The sequence below is a fragment of the Microchirus variegatus genome (assembly GCF_963457635.1).
Source record: "Microchirus variegatus genome assembly, chromosome: 4".
NCBI classification, from domain to species: domain Eukaryota; kingdom Metazoa; phylum Chordata; class Actinopteri; order Pleuronectiformes; family Soleidae; genus Microchirus; species Microchirus variegatus.
The window spans coordinates 8164519-8188399 of NC_139805.1; the positions used below are offsets into that span (position 1 = coordinate 8164519).

At 41.1% G+C, this 23881-nt stretch overlaps 1 protein-coding gene across 1 annotated transcript in view; it reads right to left on the reverse strand.

Annotated features, from left to right (window-relative positions):
- The window catches only part of pde4ba (phosphodiesterase 4B, cAMP-specific a), a gene marked incomplete at both ends in the record, with an annotated part of 141656 nt that overhangs the window by 30997 nt on the left and 86778 nt on the right, over positions 1 to 23881 (reverse strand). The window contains one exon of the mRNA XM_083887613.1: positions 22679 to 22731. Coding sequence (XP_083743739.1) covers positions 22679 to 22731 — 53 coding nt within the window. The remainder of the gene's footprint in view (positions 1 to 22678; positions 22732 to 23881) is intronic.

The following is a 23881-nucleotide window of genomic DNA, read 5'->3' on the forward strand; positions in this document are numbered from 1 at the left end:
AATCAGTACCAAACCATGATTTGGCTGTTTTTGTTTTCTGGTTGTGAATAATCGAGAGGATTTTTATTGAAGTGGGCTATTTTGTCATCCGTTGAGAAAGCTGCTTTCTGTCCCGTTCCACAAAGATGGCACGGTGGTGGTGGTGGTGTTTTTGTTGGTGGTGGGAGTCCTAATGCTTCCCAAATACCCAAACAAAAGGGCCTGTCTGTGAAGCAGAGAGCGTTTGAATCCATCTGCATTGAGCTAAACAGGCCTTCTGGCAAGGGAATACTTCAGGGGAAGAGCAGCAGTCTACTTTATGACTGTGCTGACGTCAATGGCATAATTCAAATACTTGCAGAGAGCATGCTTCCAGCTTTCTGAACCTGCTCTCTCTCTCTGTGGCAAGCTGAAGCTAAAACCTGGCATGGAACAGGACTCCATGAGAGCAAGATAATCAAACAACAACTGGAGCGGAGTCATGTAAGGCTTACATAGCACAAAAAAAACCACATGGTGTTCATGTGCTGGCTTTTCAGCCCTCACAGAGCCGATTGACAGATCGACACATCTTTGGAAATTTGCTGGACATTTACTTACAGACTGTGAACGTGAACTTAGTCAATGAGAAATAAGTTCCCTTTGCAAGAAGTGTTTCAGTATTTATAGTTTGGACTGTGTGATTGAAAAGGGAAGAAGAACACACAACCAAAACAGTAGGTTAAGCCACTTTCTGTGAAGAGTCATTCTCATTTATTAAAAAAGAGAAGTGACACTGATTTAGCGTAAAAAAATGTGTGTGTCTGTGCGCGCGTGTGTGTGTGGGGGTGGTGTGTTGTGGTGAACAAATCAGCAAAACATGCCCGGAAAAGCTTAAATTACCTTAATTACCAAATACAAAAAAAAACAAAAAAAAAAAACATACAAGACACTTCTGTACAGTGAAGATTTTCAAGTCCAGACACCAGCTGTGGATGATTTTGTCTTGTGATTTACACTGAACCAGTACGTTGAGGATGACATGATTGGATGTTCAGACTTTGACAGTCAAGACTCCACACAGGAGAGTAACATGGATGTGCATTTAAAACGTAATATAAATATACATGTAAATGTTTGCAAGGCAGCTAACAAAACAACCGCATATAAACAATCACAAAAACCAGGCGACGAGTGCTCGGACATAACAGTGAATTAGGAAGACTCCAGTTCTGTTCCGACATGTGGTATGATTCATTTTCTTACATTGGAGGAATAAACCTCGGCAGGAAGTTGAATTTAATCAACAACGGTTGTACGATCTGCTTTGTGTAAAAGTCTGCACAAAAACCTGCACTGACATCTGTGGTCATTTCGTTTGTGGTCGGCCTTGAGCGCAGTCCAAGCGGTTGTCACTGAGAGGACACAGAGATACTGCTGGAAGGTTTGTTATGGAGCTGGAAAATGCAATTTCAAGAGAAAAAGGATGAAAAAAAAAATAGTTTTCATGTCTCGTGAGCTGTATTATCATATTCAAAAATGATCCATCCATTATCTTGACCACTTTGAAGTCTGGAGGGGATGTGGAGCCACTCCCATTTGACTTTGGACAAGAGGTTACACCCTACACAGGTGCTAATCACAGGGCCACCAATGCATGGACAAACAAACATTCACACATGAGGTCAAATTAGGGTCTCCAGTGAACCTAAAGGCCACATTATACTTCTCCGACTGGGTAATGCGTTATCTGTCTGCGTCACCACGTAGACCACTCGAGCCTTTATACTTCTGCGTCGTGGTGACGGATAGGCGCTGCAATTTCCCGCCCGATCAGTAGGGGTCGCTGCGCAAGGTTGTTGTGCTTTTGGCTACAGTGAGCAATGGCGTCCGAGAGAGAAAGACTGTTGTTGTTGAAACAGTGGCCGTTTGTCACTTTTCTGTGTCCCGGAACGCAGTTTTAAGATAATTTGAGGCGAGAAATTGGCCATTTAGAGTCTAAACATGTGCTGTGTGTGTTAAGATATGACGTATTTATAGTTCGGCAGCGACGAAGTCGGCGGGGATCAGCTCCGCCCTCTGTGGACGCTAGGTGTTCACTGTGAGCCGGCACAGAGCAGCTTCGCTCGGCCTGTCCTGAGGACCAATCGCAGCTCTTGCCGTCTCCGTTGTCCCTTGACAGAGTGACGGACACTTAAAAAATATTCCGTGCACCCGGAGACGACGCAGAGGCTCTTCGACAGGTTCTGCGTCGACGCAGAGGACTCTGCGTAGCCTACGCAGAGCACTTTACGCAGGAGTATAAATTGGGATTAACCTGCATGTCTTTGGACACAGGTCAAACATCCACATATAAAGGCCATGTTTGAACCAAAGTCCTTCTTACTGTCATTCACCAATGATATTTTCATATGATCCACTCAGAGTCTGGAACTTCTGTCTGCATCATCAACCCATGAGCAACTAATGACCACAAGTAGTGACATATCCTGTGACTTCATCATGACTTCACCAACAACTACATCCTGCCTTTGTGTACATCCTCACAGACGTAGAAAAACATAAACATACTGTATCCCGTCATGCACATGCAAGCAGGTCTTTTCCAAAATCTCAGCTGATATGGTCTGGCAGGGAGCCACGAGTGTCCGTGCCAGCTGATACAGAGAGAGCTGTGAGTAGGGTAAATACTTGGCAACCGCGACGTGTTTATGACACTGGACATGAGTGAAGCCAAAGCCATGCCTGACATTTCTCACCCCACTTTAACACTTGGATTACTTTCAATTAAACGATGAACTCACCACTACCATTATAGCAGCTCGTGATGGACTTTTATAATCAGATATTTTCCAGTGCTTGAGACACCAGGAGGGTTTTGTGAGCTCACTTTCAGAGAAATAAATTCCTTATTGCTGTTCACACACCAGTGGCTGAAAGTAAGTCTTGAGCGGAAACCTCAAACCCCCTTTTAACCCCGTGCCGGACGCCTGACTGACACTTCAAGAGTTCAAGAGGGCAGCGGGATGGAGTGACCAGACTAGACATGACAATCAGCTGGCACCTTGTTTTTTCACCCAAAAATACCAGTTTACTAGTACTAGTTGTGCCAGTTATTTGTGTTGGGGATGACAACATTCTGCCCAGTTAAGTAATTAGTAATTTCTGCAAACACAGCAGGTAAACTGTAAGTGTACTGGTTGTGTTCCACGTCTACTGTGTCAAGCTCGTGTGTGTGGGGGTTTTCACACTTGCTGTGTCTCTGCTGCTTTTCGCTCACCTGTCTCCCCACAATATCAACATGTTTATGTTTTGATTATTGACATGTTTCCACTGAGTGTTTCCACGGTTCGGTTTGGTTCGGTACACATTTTCTTTTTCCGTTTCCATTAGAAATGACAGTCAGCTGACTGGGGCGATAGAAAAGTGTCACTCCCTTTGCGACTGCAGTTTCTTCAACGCCCACAGTCTATTCTCATACATAGTGTGATGTCTTGTTGAGACAAACAACCACAAACCAAGCAGACAAAATGAGCTGCTGGATGTCCTACATTGTTGTCTGTGGTGTAAAGGCCACATTATACTTCTCCGACAGCGTAATGCGTTATCCGACTGCGTAACCACGGAGACCCCTCAAGCCTTCATACTTCTGCGTCATGGACGGATACGCGCTGCAATTTCCCGCCCGAACAGTAGGGGTCGCTGCGCAAGGTTGTTGTGCTTTTGGCTACAGTGAGCAATGGCGTCCGAGAGAGAAAGACTGTTGTTGTTGAAACAGTGGCCGTTTCTCACTTTTCTGTGTCACGGAACGCAGTTTTAAGATAATTTGACGCTGGGTCAAATTATCTTAAATTTGACCCAGCGTCAAATTTATCTCTGCGACAGGCTCGTCTACGCAGAGGGCTCTACGTAACCTACGCAGAGCACTTTACGCAGGAGTATAAATTGGGCTTAAGGTTCCATGTCGTTGTTTGTTATCGTCACTCAACATACTCCGCAGACATGTCGCACACCCAGCCTACCAAGTAAAGGGCTTTACCTTTCCAAACCATACTGTACTGTACCAAACTGACATGTACCATGATGGAAACATGGCTTATATCATCCCTAATATTCTGATGATGCCTGTGTGTGTGTGCGTGCGTGTGTGTGTACAAGATTAATTTTTGGCTCCACAAACCTTTAGCGTGTCATCAACCTTTTTGTGTAACAGCTTGTCACTAACTACATGTTTACTCTGCTAACTGTTCTTGATGAGTTCCTGCTACCAACGTTTCCCTGTGAATCCAAATCCAAACCACATTTTGTCCCAGATAAGTCACGTCTTAGTTTGCATTTGTACAGCTATTATTAAACCCAGCATTACGCTTACAGAACATCAAACGAGGGTCAAAAAACGGCACAAGCAGAAAGCAGAGAGCAGTCATGTACAAAAGGTAGGCTCCTTTCACTCTTGCCTCTGTGACATACAACAGTAAACAGATGTTCCAAACAAAGATCTTAGGTCAACATAAGACACTTTCACACCCTCAGACTTTAGTGACACATCTTCGATCGGCTCACTGGCAACAAATGTTTGTTTTTATTTATTTAGTCCAACTATGACAATAAAAGCAAGTGGAGCGAAACTGAGAAGTGCTAATAAGAGCAAGAGGGAGCTTCAAAGGACAAAGAGAGTTTAGCAATGGCAGCGACACACAAGCGTGTCTTTCCATCATAATAATGTGGTAATGGGCTGAACTCTTATGCAAGAAATTTCCAGCATACAAATAAGCAAACACATCCCTCCCTACCTTGTCCTTCCCTTACTCAAGTCTTTCTCAGAAGAGACACAACATCTCCGGAAAGAGGCAGAGGAGTTTTTTAAGTTTTACATTTCATTAAAAAATCAAGGCTGAACTGTCAGAATTAAGGAAATAGATAAAGACTAATATCTGGAATGAATGGATGAGCAGTGTGCTGACAAAAATAGATTACGGAGGAACAGTAAAGCGTTTATGTGCCTCTTGTTGCAGTTGTATTTTTTTTTCAGTCTGGAACGACGTTGTGTTTTCTTTTCAACAAACAGACAGAGCTCTGTTAAGATGCTGTGCACATTCTTTGAATGTGGATGGGCCTCCCATTTTCCCTCCAACTCTCTCCATCCTCTACCGCCAATCCTGACATTTTATGAACTTTTAACTGATTATAGGGGAAAAAATTGTCAATAATGAATTGATATTAGTTTAAACTTCAAAAACTCATCTTTAATGTAGCAATTTTGCAGACTGTAAACTCACACGTTCAAATGTATATCACTAAAACTGATGTATTGATCGATCCTAAAGTGACAGTACATTACTACCTGCTCATTAAAATCACATTGTAGTGTTTGAGGGAGTTGATAATCATGCTACTTTCCAACCATAGGGTGGCTATACTGATATTTATTTAAATTTGGTTTTAAGATATTACATCTGACAGAATATGGGTGAGACTTTGGTAGAACTAGACATTTCATGTGATCTTTTGTCTCCTGAATATTCGCCCCCTCATGATTATTTTTTAAGCCTGTGTTATAATGTGGACGGAGAACATGGAGACAGTTGAATGTAATTAAAAGAATATTGGATCAAGGAGTAACTGAGCTCTGTCTGCAACCTCCTGAGCTCACTTGATGTTTTTGTGTCCAAACCCCCCCCCCCCACACACACACACACACACACTGATTTTTCCCAACAACATGGTCTCCACAACAAACAAAACACGTCTCTCTTATCTCCAATGACGAGGTGCGGATGTGAGTAAGACGGCTGAAATTGCAGTCACCGTACACTGTTACACGTTCGCAGACAAACGCTGACTGGGGCCTGTGTGACACAGAAGCCCGGGGTAGAAAATATTATTCATGACGTCAGCTTGTCTCCAAGAGTCCGATAATATAAACAACGGCCAGATCTGAGCTGAGAGGGAGCGCAGGCGGTTTAGAGGAGGGCCGCGATATTCCTCGTCTCCTCTCTGAGAGCAAACATATAGCTGTCCACATCTGTCACACACACACACACACACACACACACACACACACACACACACACACACACACACACACACACACACACACACACGGAGAGAGATGACAGCTCTCACTTACATACAGTACATAAACAAGTAGACTTCACCTGATGACGCAAGGTGCTGTTTAAGCAGAAAAAAGAAAAGAAAGGATTTTGTAAACCAACACACACTTGTGGACGTGAACAAACAGTGTGGGGTGAGCATTTGTCAACGTCGCCAGGCTTGGATACACACGAAGTGTCAAATCAGTGTCACTGGCAGGAAATGCTCAATGTAGAGTTGATGTGAAATGGTTAATGTAAGAAAAAGAGAGGACAGTGGAGAGAGAGATCTGCTGCAGACATCTCAGCTTCTTTAGTGCATTCAACGAACATCACAAAACAGGTCAATAATGAGCGCAGACCTCCGCCAGGGTTTAAACACTTCACCTACAGTTATAAAGGCACCTGAATTGTTTACATTTTGACCGACTGGATCCAGAAGACAGACCTTTACCCGTCATATATCATTGACAGAAAGCATATGAACTAGGGCTGACAAAAATAACGCGTTAACGCAGGATGATTAATTCGTGGAATTAACGCATTAACTTTTAACTTTCTCACTTTCATTGCGCTACGGGTAGACGTGCAGTTTATGAACAGGCAAGGCAGGCAACTGCTTGGGGCCCCGAGCCGATAGGGGGCACCCGACACTCCTGAGGGCTGTTGCCTAAATGCTTCAGTGAGCAGCCGCATCCCCGTCCCCCTTAAACAACAATGACATCTCAGTAGGAAACCTCCCTAAAGGGGCCCCACGTCACCTCACCTTAACCTGTGTCAAGTTATCGTTCTGCAAGTTCTAAATGAAGCTGAAGGGGGACACTTGAATTGACTTGAACAGCGGCTAACATTAGCGTCAGAATGCTAGCTGATGCTAACGTTAACTAGTAGAAGCAGTGGTTCAAAGGTGCTGATGAGGAATTTCCTGCTGTAGGTTTAATTCCCCCAAGAGAACTATTTAACTTCTATACATTATATTTTGTTTATAATGTGAGTTATTAACAGTGCAAGTTTTTTTTTTTAACGTTATTTACAGTATTTTATTTTTTCTACTTATTTATATTGTCTTATAATGTGGGTTCTTTACAATGTAATACTTATTTTTTAAGTTTGTATAGGTTTTTTAAAAAGCTATTTACAGTATTTTGTTGTTCTTTACATTTATATTTTCACCAACTTTATTTATCTCTCCGTTCCTACAATATAAAGAGAAAATTTGAATTCTTCTGGCATATTTACGAATGGTAATTATCCGTGATTAATCCACAACTACCCTTTGATTAATCTGATTAAAATGTTTAATCTTTTGACAGCCCTAATATAAACCCATACCTGTGACAACATAGCCTCCTTACAAATCACAACATATTATCAACATGTTTCTCCATGACCAAGCAGTTGGTGTTTTTTTATTCAGAACGTACTGTGTCTTTAAATAAAGTTGGGAGTCAAATGGCATCTGTTTCTCTGTTTACATGGACACTACTCAGATGATGATGTTTCCACGTGGGTACATTAAGTCCACTTGGGGTGTTTGGTCACAGCTTAATAAACAAACAAACAAACATAAACAAGGACAGACAAAAAGCACAGCGACTTCTGTCAAGCTAAGTAACAAACCCTCACAGAGGAACATTTTTTAGGACGTATTCCACCACACCACAGCTCCGGCCAAAAATGAGGATTTAACAAAAAAGAGGAATTTGATTAAAGTGGTCTGACTATCGTGACAAACAAGTGAAATCATCAAGTGTAGTCCTGTGTCTTTAAATAAAGTTGGGAGTCAAATAGCATCGGTTTATCTGTTTACATGGACACTACGCAGATGATGATGTTTCCACATGGGTACATTAAGTCCACTTGGGGTGTCTGATCACAACTTAATAAACAAACAAACAAACAAATATGGACAGGCAAAAAGCACAGGCAACTTCTGTCAAGCTCAGTAACAAACCCTCACAGAGGAACATTTTTTAGGACGTATTCCACCACGCCACAGCTCCGGCCAAAAATGAGGATTTAACAAAAAAGAGGAATTAAATTAAAGTGCTCTGACTATCGTGACAAACAAGTGAAATCATCAAGTGTAGCAGGCAAATCAGTTTCCAGGACTATTGAAAGCAGATTTATGGAAAATGCCACAACATAAATACAGTATTCATTACCATAGTGTGATGGAAATCTTGAGTTATTAAAAAAATAAATCAAGCACTGTTTGGGAATGAACCACATTCCAGTTTGGCACAGCAGCCCCCGGCCTTTATCTCAAGGTCAACACGAGGGAACTTTTCTTCAAAACTCACGGAAAACAAGCTTCAGTTTTATCATAGTTTATCACCGTTTTGTAACAGTTTAAAAGAAAAGGCATTGGCACTTAGAATATATTTACTACAACCAAAAATGTAACCAGGCTTTATTAAAACCTTACTTTTTGACCTTTGTCTGAAAGCATTCAGGTGCAAATATGCAAATTATTAAATGACTGATGTATATAAACAGTCAGAAGAAAACATTATCATTTGGACATAATTGTAACAATCATGTAATGTAATATGCTAATCGATTTTGGCATCATTTGCAGTCTACAGTGTGTTTATTTATTCTGTTCAAATGTGAACAATAGGAGAGAGGGAGTGTCAGCACTGACAATAAAAAATAATGTGCAGAAAAACATTCTTAACTTAGCCTACAGCAGATTCCTTTGCAAACAACAGTGATCCATTATCGAATTCTCTACGCGTGTTTGTCTCTCATGCATCAACCAAATGTGACCGTTCACTATTCACACTCTTTTGCAGCCCAATTTGCTGAAGCCCAATTAGTCCTGCACTTTGCAGCATTGTGCCAAAGTGTGTAGAGGAGTTATCCGAGGACACAACTGTGAGTGGAACCATTGTCCCGATTCAAACCTCTAATCAGTGAAAAGCAAGTGTCCTTTTGACTGTGACTACACATTATGACAAGGGTGTGAGAAAGACAGATGAAGAGAATAGAAAGCTGGAGAGGAGAATGCAGGAGGCCGGGTCAAGCACCTCGGAAACAACTACAGTCCTCTTAATGAGTCTGACACTGTGCCTCTCCTGAACAAGACAGAGTGCTGCCCATGCAGAGACCAGCAAATACTGACACCTGCTATTTAGTACAGTGAAGAAGCCATTATGTCAGACATGCTTAGGAGATTGAGACGGACACGCAGATATCCGTTCGCATCATAGACCAAAAAATGTCCAGATTACTCCAGAACATGCTGCCATCATTTTTTCCCTCCAGTAAAAAACATAAGACAAGTCCAGGGAAACACAACAGACTTCATCCATCCATTTTCTACCACTTTATCCTCAGTGAGGGTCGTGGGGGGGTCGTGCTGAGCCAATCTCAGCTGACATAGGGCGACAGGCAGGCTACACCCTGGACAGTTTGACAAACAACCATTCACTCTCGCACACACACTCACACTCACACTCACACTCACACTCACACCTATGGTCAATTTAGAGTGACCAATTTACCCTATCCCATTGAATGTTATTGGACTGTGGGAGGAACCCGGAGAACCCGGAAAAAACCCATGCACACACAGGGAGAACATGCAAACTCCTTGCAGAAAGGCCCTTGATCAAACCCTGGGTCTTCTTGCTGCAAAGGCAAGAGTGCTAAACTCTACACCAACCAGGTGGCCCCACAACAGACTTATTCTACTGCTAACATTTAGCTGGTTTGTCCGAGATGGGGAAACTGGGACGGAGACGCAGTTTGTTTTTAAACAGATAACGTTTTGCATCATAAACCAAAAAGTTCTTTCAGATATTCCTCATGGAAATAGGAAAAAAATATACTTTACTTTTCGTAAACAAGATCCTGTTTATTCTAGAAAATCTACAGAACATGCTGCATAACATAACAAAAGTCCAGGGGAACACAACAGACGTATTCCAGAGATGGGGGACTCGAGTCTAGTGACTTGACTCGACCCTCACAAAAATGACTTGGGACTTGCTTGAGACTTGAAGGTTAAGACTTGAGACTTGCATATGTGTGACTTACTCCCATGATGTATTCTACTCAAATTGCTGACAAAAGAAATGTGTTACTGTGCCAGTTTTTACTTTAATTGGGGAGAAAATAAAACAAAAAACAAAAGCAGTGTTTGATCAGCCTAGACCTTTTAAAATACACGGACACACTGTACACAAGACGCTAAACAGAGCAGGGGAACAGTGCACCTCCCTTTAGATACATACTGTATACACGCACAGCCAAAAAGTACAGTACAGTTAATGAAAACACTACAATTACTTACTACATGATTCTGTACCTTCTGTACTCTACAATATTTACTGATGTAAAGATGGACAATGAGTCACATTCAAAAACAAACACTACTAAGTACTAACTAAGTATACCAACAGTGTTTCCACTGCTCCAGTACTCTAATGTCTAATGTTTGCCAAATTACTTTCCAAATATTGAAGCGATTCTCGACCACACCTACAATACCACACTGAGATGGGATCACCTACATGTATCAAGAGCCTCAGTAGATTTTCTAACAATTAATACAGACACTATAATCAAAGATGCAATCTAGGCTATACAAACTTAAATGCATTAAAAAAGAAAGAATAAAACAATATAGAAAACACTGGTTTCGGTGGATTTCCCCTTCAATCTATAAAAAATAAATATTTGTTGGAAAATCTGCCAAACAAAAAATATATGATATATTTTAATTTTTCTTTTAATTTAATTAACAATGTGCATTATAACAATAATGCAAAATAAGAGCTACAAGCTGCATCATCTCATAGTGACAGTGCCAAATGTGTAGCACTGTTCATGGTATTGTGTCTCAACAGGTATATTAAGTGTTATGTTCAGTCCTTTAGACAAAACACACAAGTGAACTGAACCAACAAACTGTTAAAAAAACAGCCAGTAAAACAAACCATGGGAGAGTTGTGAATGTATTAGTGGCAGTGTTTTCATGCTGAGGTCTATGACGCAGGTCAGACCCCGTCTGCTCTTTGTCTCTCCCTGTTACGTCAGAGGAAGTAATTTGTCCCTGCAAAAAAGGATGGATGAGTTGTTGTAGAAAAAAAAACAACAAAAAAAAACGAGGCCTGTGGGGATTTTTTAACACCTGGGCCAGTGTGTGTTTTTTTTGTTGTTGTCCCACAGCCCTGTTTCCTCATAAGTGTCACAATCCTGCCCAGCATGCACTTCCCTCCATGGTCAGAGAGGTGTCACACACACACACGCAAATCTGTCCTCTAGTTGAAGTCATTCTGTCATGTAAAATAGAGACATTCTGGGATGTCAGGACTTTAGAGAAGCATCTGATATGCGTAAAACCAAACAACATGGGAGACATAAGTGAAGCACATTGACGTAAACAGAGCAGAAACTATTTAAATCTGTGCCGTTCCTTTTAATTTAACTTGAAAACACCAAAGTGTCAAGCTGGACCCTTCTTGAAGCAGCATATCACCCCGTTTGTGGGATAAATTAACTTCATCTCTCGTCTCTTTGTTCACAGAAAGTCACAGAGAGTAAATTTAAATTCACTGGAGGTTGTTTTTTTGTGATATTGGATTCTCATTAACACAGACTTACTGATAATAGTATCCCCAGATCAAACCAGAAAAACCTCAACCTCAATTACACCACATACAAACAGCTGCTGGTAAGTAAATCACTCAACATATAGTGTTTGAAATTTAGGTTTCAGTTGATTTTATAATAATATATGCATGGGGTTCAGTGATTTGCCTCGCAGCACGATGATTCTGGGTTTGATATTACATTAAGTATCTTATGGTGCAATATTATACAGTATAGCTAAAACAAATGCAATATTATATACATGTGATGTGACTAAACAGTATAATTCTGCATCATAATTATACTTTATACAAAATTAGAACATGATGTAGTTATAACAATTGCGTGAATCGTTTGCATGGGAATGTAAGTATTTGATTATGCAAAGGAACAATTTGATTATGGGGTTGGGTTTTCTACAGGGTTATATAACAAACCATGGGAAAAGCACAGTGACAACATGCTCTTTTACTTTTATAAAGATATTACCTGGATATTACTTTACTGGAAATAACATGGTATTAATGTAATATTATTTTAATGTCAACCTGGAAATTGCAGCAGAAATAAGACAGTATTATCATAGTGTACTAGCAAATAAAAATGTGTTAACTGTGTTGGAAACAGTCCACTATCTTAGATTTTCAGTGTTTTTTTTAATTATAAATTATGGTTTTATTAACTCAATATTATCCGTCATGTTATCTTAGAATATTGGGAAGGGTTAGCCAGTTTAAATGCTGCCTCAGATGTTCATAAATAACTAAGTTTGACGCTGTAGAGTTGATTTAAACATAGTATTTTTGGGTCAGCCCCATGTGAGGGCATTAAGGTATAGTCCTGTGCGGGAAGCAGTAAACAGGGCAGGTAACACAAGACGCCCAGCGACAGAAATACCAGGACCTATTAGCTACTGACACACGGGGAAACAAGGCCAAGAATATGTGTTTCTGGAAACATGGACACCTGATGTAGAAAGAGGAGAAGTTAAGTGGACTTGTAAAGACCAGACTGAGCTTTCGACCAGATTAGAGTGAGTGTTACTGGGAAAGGGAGGGGAGCCGTTGTCGTGGCAACAGCTTATGTTGGCATTTTGCGGACGTGTGAGCCGAGAGGCAGAATGATACGCTGACAGATACAGTATCTGTGACATTTAGACACGCATAGCACCAGCCACACCATCCCATATTAAGCTAATGCCACACATCGAGAGCACAGGGCTGGCGCTGGTCCGGCATTACCTCACCGACCCAAGACGGCCTGTACCGGCAGAGACGGAGGGAGAGCAGACGAGAGAGCCCATTCTACTTAGACAACAATGACATGTTTGAACAGGTTTTAAATGAACAGCATCACTGCAAAACCTTTCAACATCAGTGCGCATGTGAACATACGGTTAGATGAAAACACTGGTGGTCGCCACGACAGATCGTCGTCTCTATTTGGAGACGAGGCTGCGTCAGTGAGAAGCAGCAGACAGGTGCACCGCTGTGGAAGAGTTATTGCTCCTCAAGCCTCAGACTTTAGTCGGGCCAGGGGGGGTCACATTACAACCTATTATGAGAGCCTGGTGGGGGGAAATAACAAATACAAATACAAATACAGTATCCCTTTTGTACAGTTATATACTGTAGTCTATGATTTTCAAAAGCTTTGGGGGGGGGTAAAAAAGAAAAATTGAAATACTTAAAGTCCACATTTTTTCATCTCTGCAAAACCAGCCTGATAAAATACCCATCTTTCCTGTTTCCCCCCCCGTGTGCCTGCATCTTCTCTCGAACCTTCTAGCATATTCTTCCTCCCCTCCGGAGACAACCCCTTATCTCTGCCCTCTCACCTCATCCTTCCTCATCTCCTCATTTCATCCCTCCTACTGCTCTGCCTCTCCTGTCCTCTTCTCTGTGACCTCCTCAGTGCATTCCTGCACACGCTGGACCAAGTACTTGTTGCAGGGAGTGAAGGGAAGTCTAGCACTTTAACAAAAAAAAAAAAAAAAAGAATTGATGAGGTATGCATGATTCATTGCCCTTTACTCTCTGCAAGTTCCTGCAGGTAGATAGAGGAGTCCAGCTGACACAAATCACCTCCATCTTTCTGTGACTCTATTCAATTATGTGGAAAAGATGAATTGACACGTTCTTAACTGCAGCCCAGTGTAACAGAAAGGAACTGGGTATGCAACACTGTTTAATATTATTGAAAGTTGAACTTAATTTGAAAAAGGTATCCTTCTTTTCACACTTTAAATTCCAACATGTAACATTTAATTTACATTATTTTCATTTGGCAGAAAAAGAAGATACTCATTCCAAAATCATCCCCAATTGTATAAATTGTTTCAGACATAAAAGCACAAAAACATTTGCATAACCAACCATAACTAATACCAAAAACTGGAGTTAGGTTCAACTTGAAAATACAAACATATAAAGTATGTTTTAAGTTTTGATTTAAAGGAAAACAAAACCTCTGCCTGTCAAAATTCCTCTGGCAGTGTCTTTGTTTTCATCTCAGAATCTGGAAGAGTTAAGAGGCTTCTGTCAGAAGATCTCTGGGTACAAACAGGAATATAAAAGGTTGCCAGTAAAAAGAGGAGCCAGACCATCAAGTGGATTTTTTAAGCAATTAAAGGGGCCTTAAAATCAATTCTAAAATGAACTGGAACCCAGTGTTCCCAGAAGAACCAGAAGCCTGGTTACTGGCTGCAGCTCGCCATGACAACAGTGGCGACAGTCACTCAGAGGTAGAGCGAGTTGTCTTTCAACTGCATGGTTGTGGGTTTGATTCCCAGCTCCACTTGTCTACATGCCCCATGTGTCCTTGGGAGGACACTTAACACCAGATTGCGGGGCTGTGTGCCGACAGCGTGTGAATGAGCTAGAAAGATGTGTGAGAAAATGGGTGTAAATGGGTGAATGTAGTGTAAAGCAGCTTTGAGCGGTCATCAAGACTAGAAAAGTGCTACATAAATACAGACCGTTTACCATTTACAACACCAGCAGCGAGTTAGGCCCCGAGTTAAAAAAGATGCTATAAAGACAGAAGAGACGATTACATGGTCCTGTGGTCTTGGGGAAGAGTTTATATGGAGACGTTTTACAGAGCAACACAGGGAGGATGTGACATGTACACTGTACCAAACACATCTTTTACTGCTTTAAAGGTGGGATGGGAGAGTATATTTTTTACTATATAAATGCCCTGATAGTAAACAATTATGCATTGTCAAAAACATTTAAAATGTCAGTCAGCTGTGGAGCGGACAGGCCTGTTAAAACATCATCCAATCATATTGAACGGCCCTAAATAATGAATTGGATTGTGATGCATTGATCAAACTGCCATGTGACCCCCATCCCCCCATGCTGCGATTGGTCCTCAGGACAGGCCGAACTATAAATACGTCATATCTTAACACACACAGCACATGTTTAGACTCTAAATGGCCAACTTCTCGCCTCAAATTATCTTAAAACTGCGTTCCAGGACACAGAAAAGTGACAAACGGCCACTGTTTCAACAACAACAGTCTTTCTCCCTCGGACGCCATTGCTCACTGTAGCCAAAAGCACAACAACCTTGCGCAGCGACCCCTACTGATCGGGCGGTAAATTGCAGCGCCTATCTGTCACCACGACTCAGAAGTATAAAGGCTTGAGTCGTCTACGTGGTGACGCAGACGGATAACGCATTACGCAGTCGGAAAAGTATAATGTGGCCTTAAGGGTAACCCTAACCCATTGCACACTAATCGCGCATGCGCAAAAGACAACAAGGGAGCTTGTGCTACCTTGCTAAATCCAACAAGACAGTTGCAGCAACGTTATGATGCTGGTGTTGGTTGTAAATGAAAGATGTTTTTCGGGGAAAGCTACTGCCAGAAAAAAGGCTGATGCAGAGCGATCTACGAGTGAACATCGGTGCTGAAAGCTGAAAGCTCAGAAAGGGCTGCAAAGTGACTTTTGAATTCAGAATGCAGTCTGCTTGAACTGTTTTTCCAGGATCTACCAACCCTACCTTTAATGTAGCTCTGTTAGGCGTGGAAAGGAAACTGGAAAGTAGAAGGCCACAGTGTTTTCAAACATCACTAACTGCCCGTTTCATCCAGATGAGTTTCTTTTGTATGCCACTGTGCGGTGTAGACCATATCGACACGTGTCGTGCGCTGGCCTTAAATGCCTAGCGGCTGCTTCTAGGGCTCACAATGTCGGCGGAGGTGCAGCTTAAAAACACTCATTGTTTAGTGTTGACCAAACAGCAGTTTCTTATCTGGAAAATGTCACAGAAGAGGGAGGGGGGGGGGGGGGGTCCACCTTGTGCAAAAACACACACACAATGGAAAAGGCACAATGGGATTTAAAAACTCTTTAACACCTTTCCACACTGCCCCACAGCCAAGCACACACACACACACAGTGTATGTGAAGAAGGTCGCGGAGTTCAAGAGCCCTTTGCCTCACATATATCCTGTATGACAGCGTTTCATCACAGAGGTCGACCTGACCAGGAAGTAAGGTCGTACCTTTCGTGAGGTTCTCACAGCTCCACGCTTCGGAAATGGGACCGAATATTTCCTGGCTCTGTTGTGACGCCACAACACAAAACAGCTGCTGTGGGTCGGCGGCTCGCTATTATGTGGAAATGCTCAGCACATGTGCGAGCAGACCTCGCTAACCCGTTTGCGACTGTGACGGCGGCGACGCATGTGCGGGGAACAATGAGCCGCCCTTTTACCGTTTTCATTGTTGCTCTCGAACCACTGCAGCCGCGCGAGAGAGCACAATCTGAGGATCAAACTGTGATCAGGTCTATAACATGCATACAGCACTGCCACGTGTGTGTGTGTGTGTCTGACAACTGTTAAGAGGAGCAGTTTGTGGATTTTCAGGAGATAATTCATCACTTTTAAACTGTAGATTCATCTAAATGTATCTGTACCACCTCTGCCTTTATGAGAAAAACAATACTGTTGTGTTGTAGTTCTCCTCCAAAGCACACGAATAAGAATAAAATATAGATTTGACAACATTACAGTGTGCACTCAAAGCACACACTGTTCTATACACATTTACATTAATCACTCAGCAGAATACGTTATGGGTGGAACCTGAGACACGCTTGATGTTACATAACACAATGTAAACACAGGTCCACGCGGCACTGTTTCCACACCTATTTCTCTATTCCTGATTTTGACACCTATGAGTGAAAATGTTGTGAGGAACAAACACCAAATATCTGGATAACTTCAACGACAAAACACTTCAGTCTGTGATTAATGGCAATAAATAAAAACGAACATGCAGTTGGTGGACGGTTTACAATTTTTCTCTTATTCCCTATGCATGCCTTGAAAAAAAAACCTAAATGCACTCATCCCTCCCAGACGTTTGTCATTAGAAATAAATTCCCATCCAAGCTTTTGTGCATTCTGGTTATTTGTGGGAAACTGCTGTTGCTTAAAAGCCTGATGTTATAAAAAGCCTGTTTGTCATTTATGTTCTCATGCAATACATGCTTTTCCAATTTTAAACTCTGCTTTAAATTGGATGTCACTGTCAGACACTGACACATAACAAAGTTTTGCTCTGTTGCTTCGGCCAAACTGGTCATCGAGCTCTCGTCAGGCAGCCGGTTGTGCAGTGGTGAAGCTAAAAGCACAAGATGGGAACTTAAAGATTAGCCCTAAGGTCTGTGTACTGAAAGCAATATTTCACTCATCTGTGATGGTGGTGTATATAGATATATATTATAGATATATACGATATATCACGTGGTTAGCACTCTTGCCTTTGCAGCAAGAAGACCCGGGTTCCTGGGTTCGAGCCCCGAACAAACATGCGATATGGGGATTAGGTGAATTGGTCACTCTAAATTGACCGTAGGTGTGAGTGTGTGAGTGAATGGTTGTTTGTCTCTATATGTGGCCCTGCGATGGACTGGCGAACTGTCCAGGGTGTACCCCGCCTATCGCCCAATGTCTGCTGAGATAGGCACAGCCCCCCCTGCGACCCTCTGGTGGAGGATGAAGCGGTAGATAATGGATGGATGGATGGATGGATGGATGGATGGATGGACGATATATCACTAAATCAATATCTTGACTCACCCCTAGTATACAATAAAAAAAGTCCAAGAAAATTAAACTTGAAAAAGCCTCTCCTCACACTGCAGTTCAAAGAATTTGAAAACAGGACGTAGTAACTCCTTATATGAAATAAAATGGTTAGCAGAGGGTGTGCACCTGTACAGTGTCAATAATATTTATTTGCATAAATGGTTTTCACAATATGCAACATGTAGTTTTGGATTATTTTCTTTGTCTCTCGTTCTGCTTTGGTTCGAGTGAAAGAGGTTCACCTGTGTGACTGCTGAGTAAATTGGCATTTACGTATTATATCAGTGTGTCAGCATGTGCATATTTGTGCAGCGAGTGGAGCACAGACAATAGGCCTTTGTCTCTCTATATCCTATTTTTCTCCTGTGGACTGACACACACACACAGAGAGAGAGAGAGACCTCATCTACACACTTCCTTCAAGTTACAACAGTTTAGAGACAGCAAAACAGGAACAGTCTGATCTTCTCTTCCTGCCTCGCACTTCCTGCCTCCTCCTCCTTCAGCTCTGATAGATGGAGAGACGTTAATGTAGTCATTCAAAGGAAGAGTAAAGACCGATGGGAAGGAAAAGAGAACATCACTAAAGTGAATAAGAGCGTGAGACACAGGCAGCTGTGGCTGGTACTGGCTGTGTGTGTATGAGTGTGTGTGTGTGTGTGTGTGGTAAGTGAGGATGTGGTCGGAGATCATGGGAAGAGTTGGACTGCGAGAGCTGTGACAGGTGTCAACTACCAAACCACAGAGATTTTATACAAAACAGTCACAAGTCAAATATGTATAATCACACATGTAGCCAACTTTAAAATAAAACATCCTATATCATTCAAACTAGGTAGTTTCTTTTTTAGTTTTTGTATCAGGTTACATAGATTCAAGAATGTATGTACGTTATGTATGGACACTGTTGGGTGAAGGTTTGCACACACACTCTAAGGGCTCTTTTTATCCCTCTTTTTATCATCAACATATCTCCTAAAAAGACCACAAGAAAGACCAAAACTAATAATTTATCCCTGCGACTTGGAACAATCAAATAAATCACGTGCCTTTGTGATCTTTATAGGTCTGTGCTAGTGGATCTCAAAGTGAGGTCCATGACATAAATCAGCTATAAACATCAGGTGAGGATATATGTATATATATATATATTCAGATGTCAGGATGTTTTCATCTCAGAAGAAAGATACTATTTGTGTGAATGGTGCAGCAGAAATGACTGGGCTGAACGAGTGGTGTCATTACATGGATTTAAATCTACAAACCTTCAGATTATTGCTGCGTGCAAACACAGCTGTGACTGAAGTTAATTTTGTGAAGTGAAAGACGTAATCGCGTGTGTTTGCACACTTTTGCAAGTGCAGGTCTTTGAGCTTCACAGCATGACGCAATGGATAAGAAAAATAACATCAGAAGAATTTTGCTTGTTTTTTGTTGATTTATGTTTGTGTTTTTTTTTTTGTTTGTTTGTTTTTAAATAGTGTACACTGCATCAAATTAATATGGCAGTAATCTGTAGTTTCTCCCTGACCCTTCAAAATGTGAAAACCCCTGGTCTGTGCTGAGGGACACACACATTACATAAATAGGTTTGGGCAACAAAAAACAATAGCTTTTATTATTGACTGGCGTTTTGTTTATTTTCTAAAAATACTGTAGCACTTATTTGATAAAATATATAAAAAAAACAGGAACAAATTCTTCCTTTTTTGGGTATATTTCATCTATTTTGTACAACCAACAGTCCAGAAACCAAACTAGTTTACATGTTGAGTATGAATGCAAAGTTTTAAATTAGATTTTATCTCATTCGGTTTCTCTAGAATCTATATATACATTTAAAAATTAATATATGTATTGATTGATTTCCTGTTGAAATAAGAAATAACAGTGTTTCCTCTAGAGTACACTATTCCATTTTTCTATTTCATTATGTATGACTCATGTAATACTAAGAGAAATAATAGACATGAAAGTTAACAACGACAATAACAACTACTCATTCTGACGTCAAAACATGCTCTGTAACATAACACACTCTTAAAATAAACGAAGAGATGCACTATGTTAAACATGAATTAAAAGTAAAGACCTTATTTCACGTCAGTTCTTACGCAGGGTTCTGACGTATGTTACACATAATTTGGAGAAAACCCTATTTACCCTCATAGTGAAACGTCTAGAGGCACATTACGGAGTAGGTTTTACGAGATACGCTCACAATTATTTCCTAAACTCTAACACACGCGCGCGCACACACACACAAACACCTGACGAGCTGCGGTTCTGAAGAAGGAAGTGAAAACTCGGTCCATCTGCTTTGACAGGAAGTCAACAGAAGCCACATACAGGCATGCTGACGTCAATCAGAGCCACAGGAACACCTCCCTAGAGCGCACACACACACACACACAGTGACACACACACACTCCCTCAAACACACACACACACTTGCATTACTCACATAAACACTAAGTCACAGCGAACACCTTAATCCAGAATTGCAAAACTGTACAAAGCGAAAATAAATGAAAAATATATCACACACCGGAATACTACATTACATAAAAGTCAGCTGTTGCGTGATGATTGTATTCACACACCGACACACACACACACACGCAAATAATAGATTCAATTGTAAAGTAACTTGTTGAATCGATTAATTAGTGGCTTAACTAGGTCACAACACGGTCAAACAAACTATATTATTTGGAGTTGTAAGAGGATTATCTGTGAAGAGCACAGTGGAGAGTATACAACTTTTGTGGGTGTTATTTTTGCAGTGTTTTGCTTGAAAAATGATGACACGTGCAGTAACTTGTGAAGAAAAAAAACAAAAGAAAACACCAATAGGCTTCTTTGATAACACAGTCACGATTGACTTGACTATGTGAAAGATGTCGGTTAATGGATGGTTACATGCTCACTCTTCTTAAGTGTCTTTGTTGTTCGTTTCTGTCCTCTCTTCCCCGAACATGCCACTGTTTTTCTGTGTGCGGTCGAGAGAATGTGGGAACATCTGCCCACAGATGTGCAGTTTCAGATATGAATCCACATAATACATGTTTAGCTAAATGTTTCCTCAATGTTTCGTTACCCAAACGGTAGGAAAGTGATGTTTTTCAGTAAAAACACAAAACTATTTTTGTTCGACTTGTTTCTTTTTCATGCTTGGCTGTTACAGCGATGAATTCAAACATCAATAATAAAAGCACACTTAGAAAGTCCCTTTTTATGTTTTGTTATTTCTCAAACCTCTTTTTTGTTTAATGATTTGATGCAATACAATTACATTAATTTGATTTAGCCCCTTAATGCCTAAAATGATTTACTATTATATAGATAGATAGATAGATAGATAGATAGATAGATAGATAGATAGATAGATAGATAGATAGATAGATAGATAGATAGATAGATAGATAGATAGATAGATAGATAGATAGATAGATAGATAGATAGATAGATGTTTCTGCTACATTAAGTCCATCCATCATCTACTGCTTTATCCTCCACATGAGGGTCACAGGGGGCACTGTGCCAATCTCACCTGACACAGGGCGATAGACGGGGTCACATTCTGGACAACTTGCCAACTACCATCCACTCTCACTCTCACTCTCACACCTACAGTCAATTTAGAGTGTCCAGTTCACCTAATCCCCATATTGCATGTTTTTGGACTGTGGGAGGAAGAACCTGAGAACCTGGAGAAAACCCACGCACACACTGGGAGAACATGCTAACTCCAGGCAGAAAGACCCTTGCTCCAAGCAGGGTAACAACCCTGGGTCTTCTTGCTGCAAAGGCAAGAGTGCTAACTACTACACCAACCGTGTGGCCAGCTACATTAAGTGGGGATTGTTAATTTGAATATAGCACGTGCATTAGCGACACCAACCCAATCCAGGCAGGGACTCCCCTTCCTGGACACAAGGCCCAGATATCATTCATATACAGCCATTAGTGCCTTATGTAGTGAAACACAACAAACGTGTAGTCTATTCCAATATATCAGCAGCAGAAGCAACCAATAAGCTGGTATGTATTTGTCTTAGCACAACACATTTGGACAATTTCCCGAAATTAGCAGCCAAAATCCACCAGGTGTAGTTTACACTCCAACAGCTAGGTGGCGGCAAAGTGCTTTCAATATGATCATAGTTGGCATGCCTGGGATATGCGTGAACCAGCATTAGTGGGACACATACTCCACCTCGCAGTTCGAGGTGAATTTGCAACAATCGTCATGAAGGAGGTCACAAGAGTTTTGTTGTGCATAAACGTGCTCGAGAAAATTCCTTTACACTGTCTTTTCAGTATCAATTTTATATGATTCTGCATCACAACTGTTCATAACTGTTTCTTCAGCACGTACATAAGGACGCCTCAAAACACACAGAATGTCCAGAAATGCATAGCAGAGATTCAAATGACTATTAAAGTGAATGTAAAACAATATGTAACTGTAACATACAAGAGCAGTTTGCTTTTACTTCTCAAAGACTTACTTTATTTGACCATATGCTGTCTATTGTGTGTGTGACTGTGTGTGTGTGTGTGTGTGTGTGTGTGTGTGTGTGGCCACATGTGCACGCCTTAGCGAGATTTTGTCTGAATCATCGGTTGAGATGTGTGTGTGAACGAGGTTCGGTTGTGTTTGAACGAGGCTAATGAGCTCGATGACATAACAGTCTGGGCTGCAACCATAGAGGTGAAGAGAGATGGTGAGAGAGAAAAAAAGTGAACGCCGTCACGTACACAAGTCGACGAGGACTAAACACGGGAGGCGAGGACAGTAGGGAGGCCGAGAATAGTGACAACAAGGACAAATGTTTGAACCAAAAACAGCTTTACAGATGTCAAACATGTTCCCAGGACATCGCAGTAATAAGACTCTTACCTGGGAGACAAACTCTGGTGATTGGAGGTTGAGTTGTTGCTGCGGGAGACCTTCTGAAATAAGGAGGAAAAAAGAACATGGTTGTAAAATGAAGAATATCTGATGGGAAATAAAGCAAATTATTAAAAGTAACAGCTCAAAGGGTGAGAAATGTGGACGGAACACACTCATTTGCTCTCATGGCAGAGTTCAAATATCAAAGACTCAAATTATTACTCACTTAGTAAAACCAAGTTCTTTCTAGCACAAGTACATTTATCGTACTGTTAATGTTGTTCCATAGATACAGATGTTAGCCTCCATTAAACAAGAGGCCGTACTGATAAATGTTTGATGTTCAATTTGTTCACATTCACCTTTGCTAAGATCAGCATCCTCACTGCTGTTATTAGTCATTCAAGTCCATCCAGCCTCCACTTGCACTAACATTTTAGTTGCACATGAATGTTTCTTTTAACTCAGAAGTCAATAAATGTTGTGCATCTACAGCTTTGTTGGAGGTTCATGACTTCAGGGCCAGTCTGTGAGAAGTCTGCTCCAGGACAAAGTCACCAACAATGTATGATTGTTCTTAATAATAAAGATGGCAACATGATTTGTATAGAGAGTAGGAAGTTGCTTTGTTCTTTTGTTTTCCAACATTGGATTAATCCATCCTAAAACATGCAGAAAAATATCATTTAATGTTATTTTCTTTGATAAATTATAATAAATTATCTTTTTTTCTTTCTGTGTCTCCCTCTTGAGAGGTCGCCACAGCAGATCACCTGCAATAATATGCATGTTTAATTTAATTTTATTACAAATACTCTTTCTGACAAAGCCCTTCCCTTAATCTGGGCTTGGATTAATGGATGTGCCCCGTGGCTGGGTTCAATTTAGAGTGTCCAGTTAACCAAATCAAGGGTTTCATTGGGCAGCCCAGCCCTTAAACTGTCGGGATTCTAACCAGCAACCATCTGATTACAAGCAAAGTTCCCTTTCCACTAGGCCATGAGCTGCCTGAATATACCATATTTTACTAGTAGTAGATTTACTAGTAAATCATATTTAAAATCTACAAAATATTTCAGACCTCGTAGCATCTCGATGCCAACATATACAAACAAACACAAGGTGCAATGCAATACTTTCAATAGACACACACAGTATTTATGGTCTCTATTCTGTCTGTCGCTTCAGCTATTCAGCTGTGGCAGCACC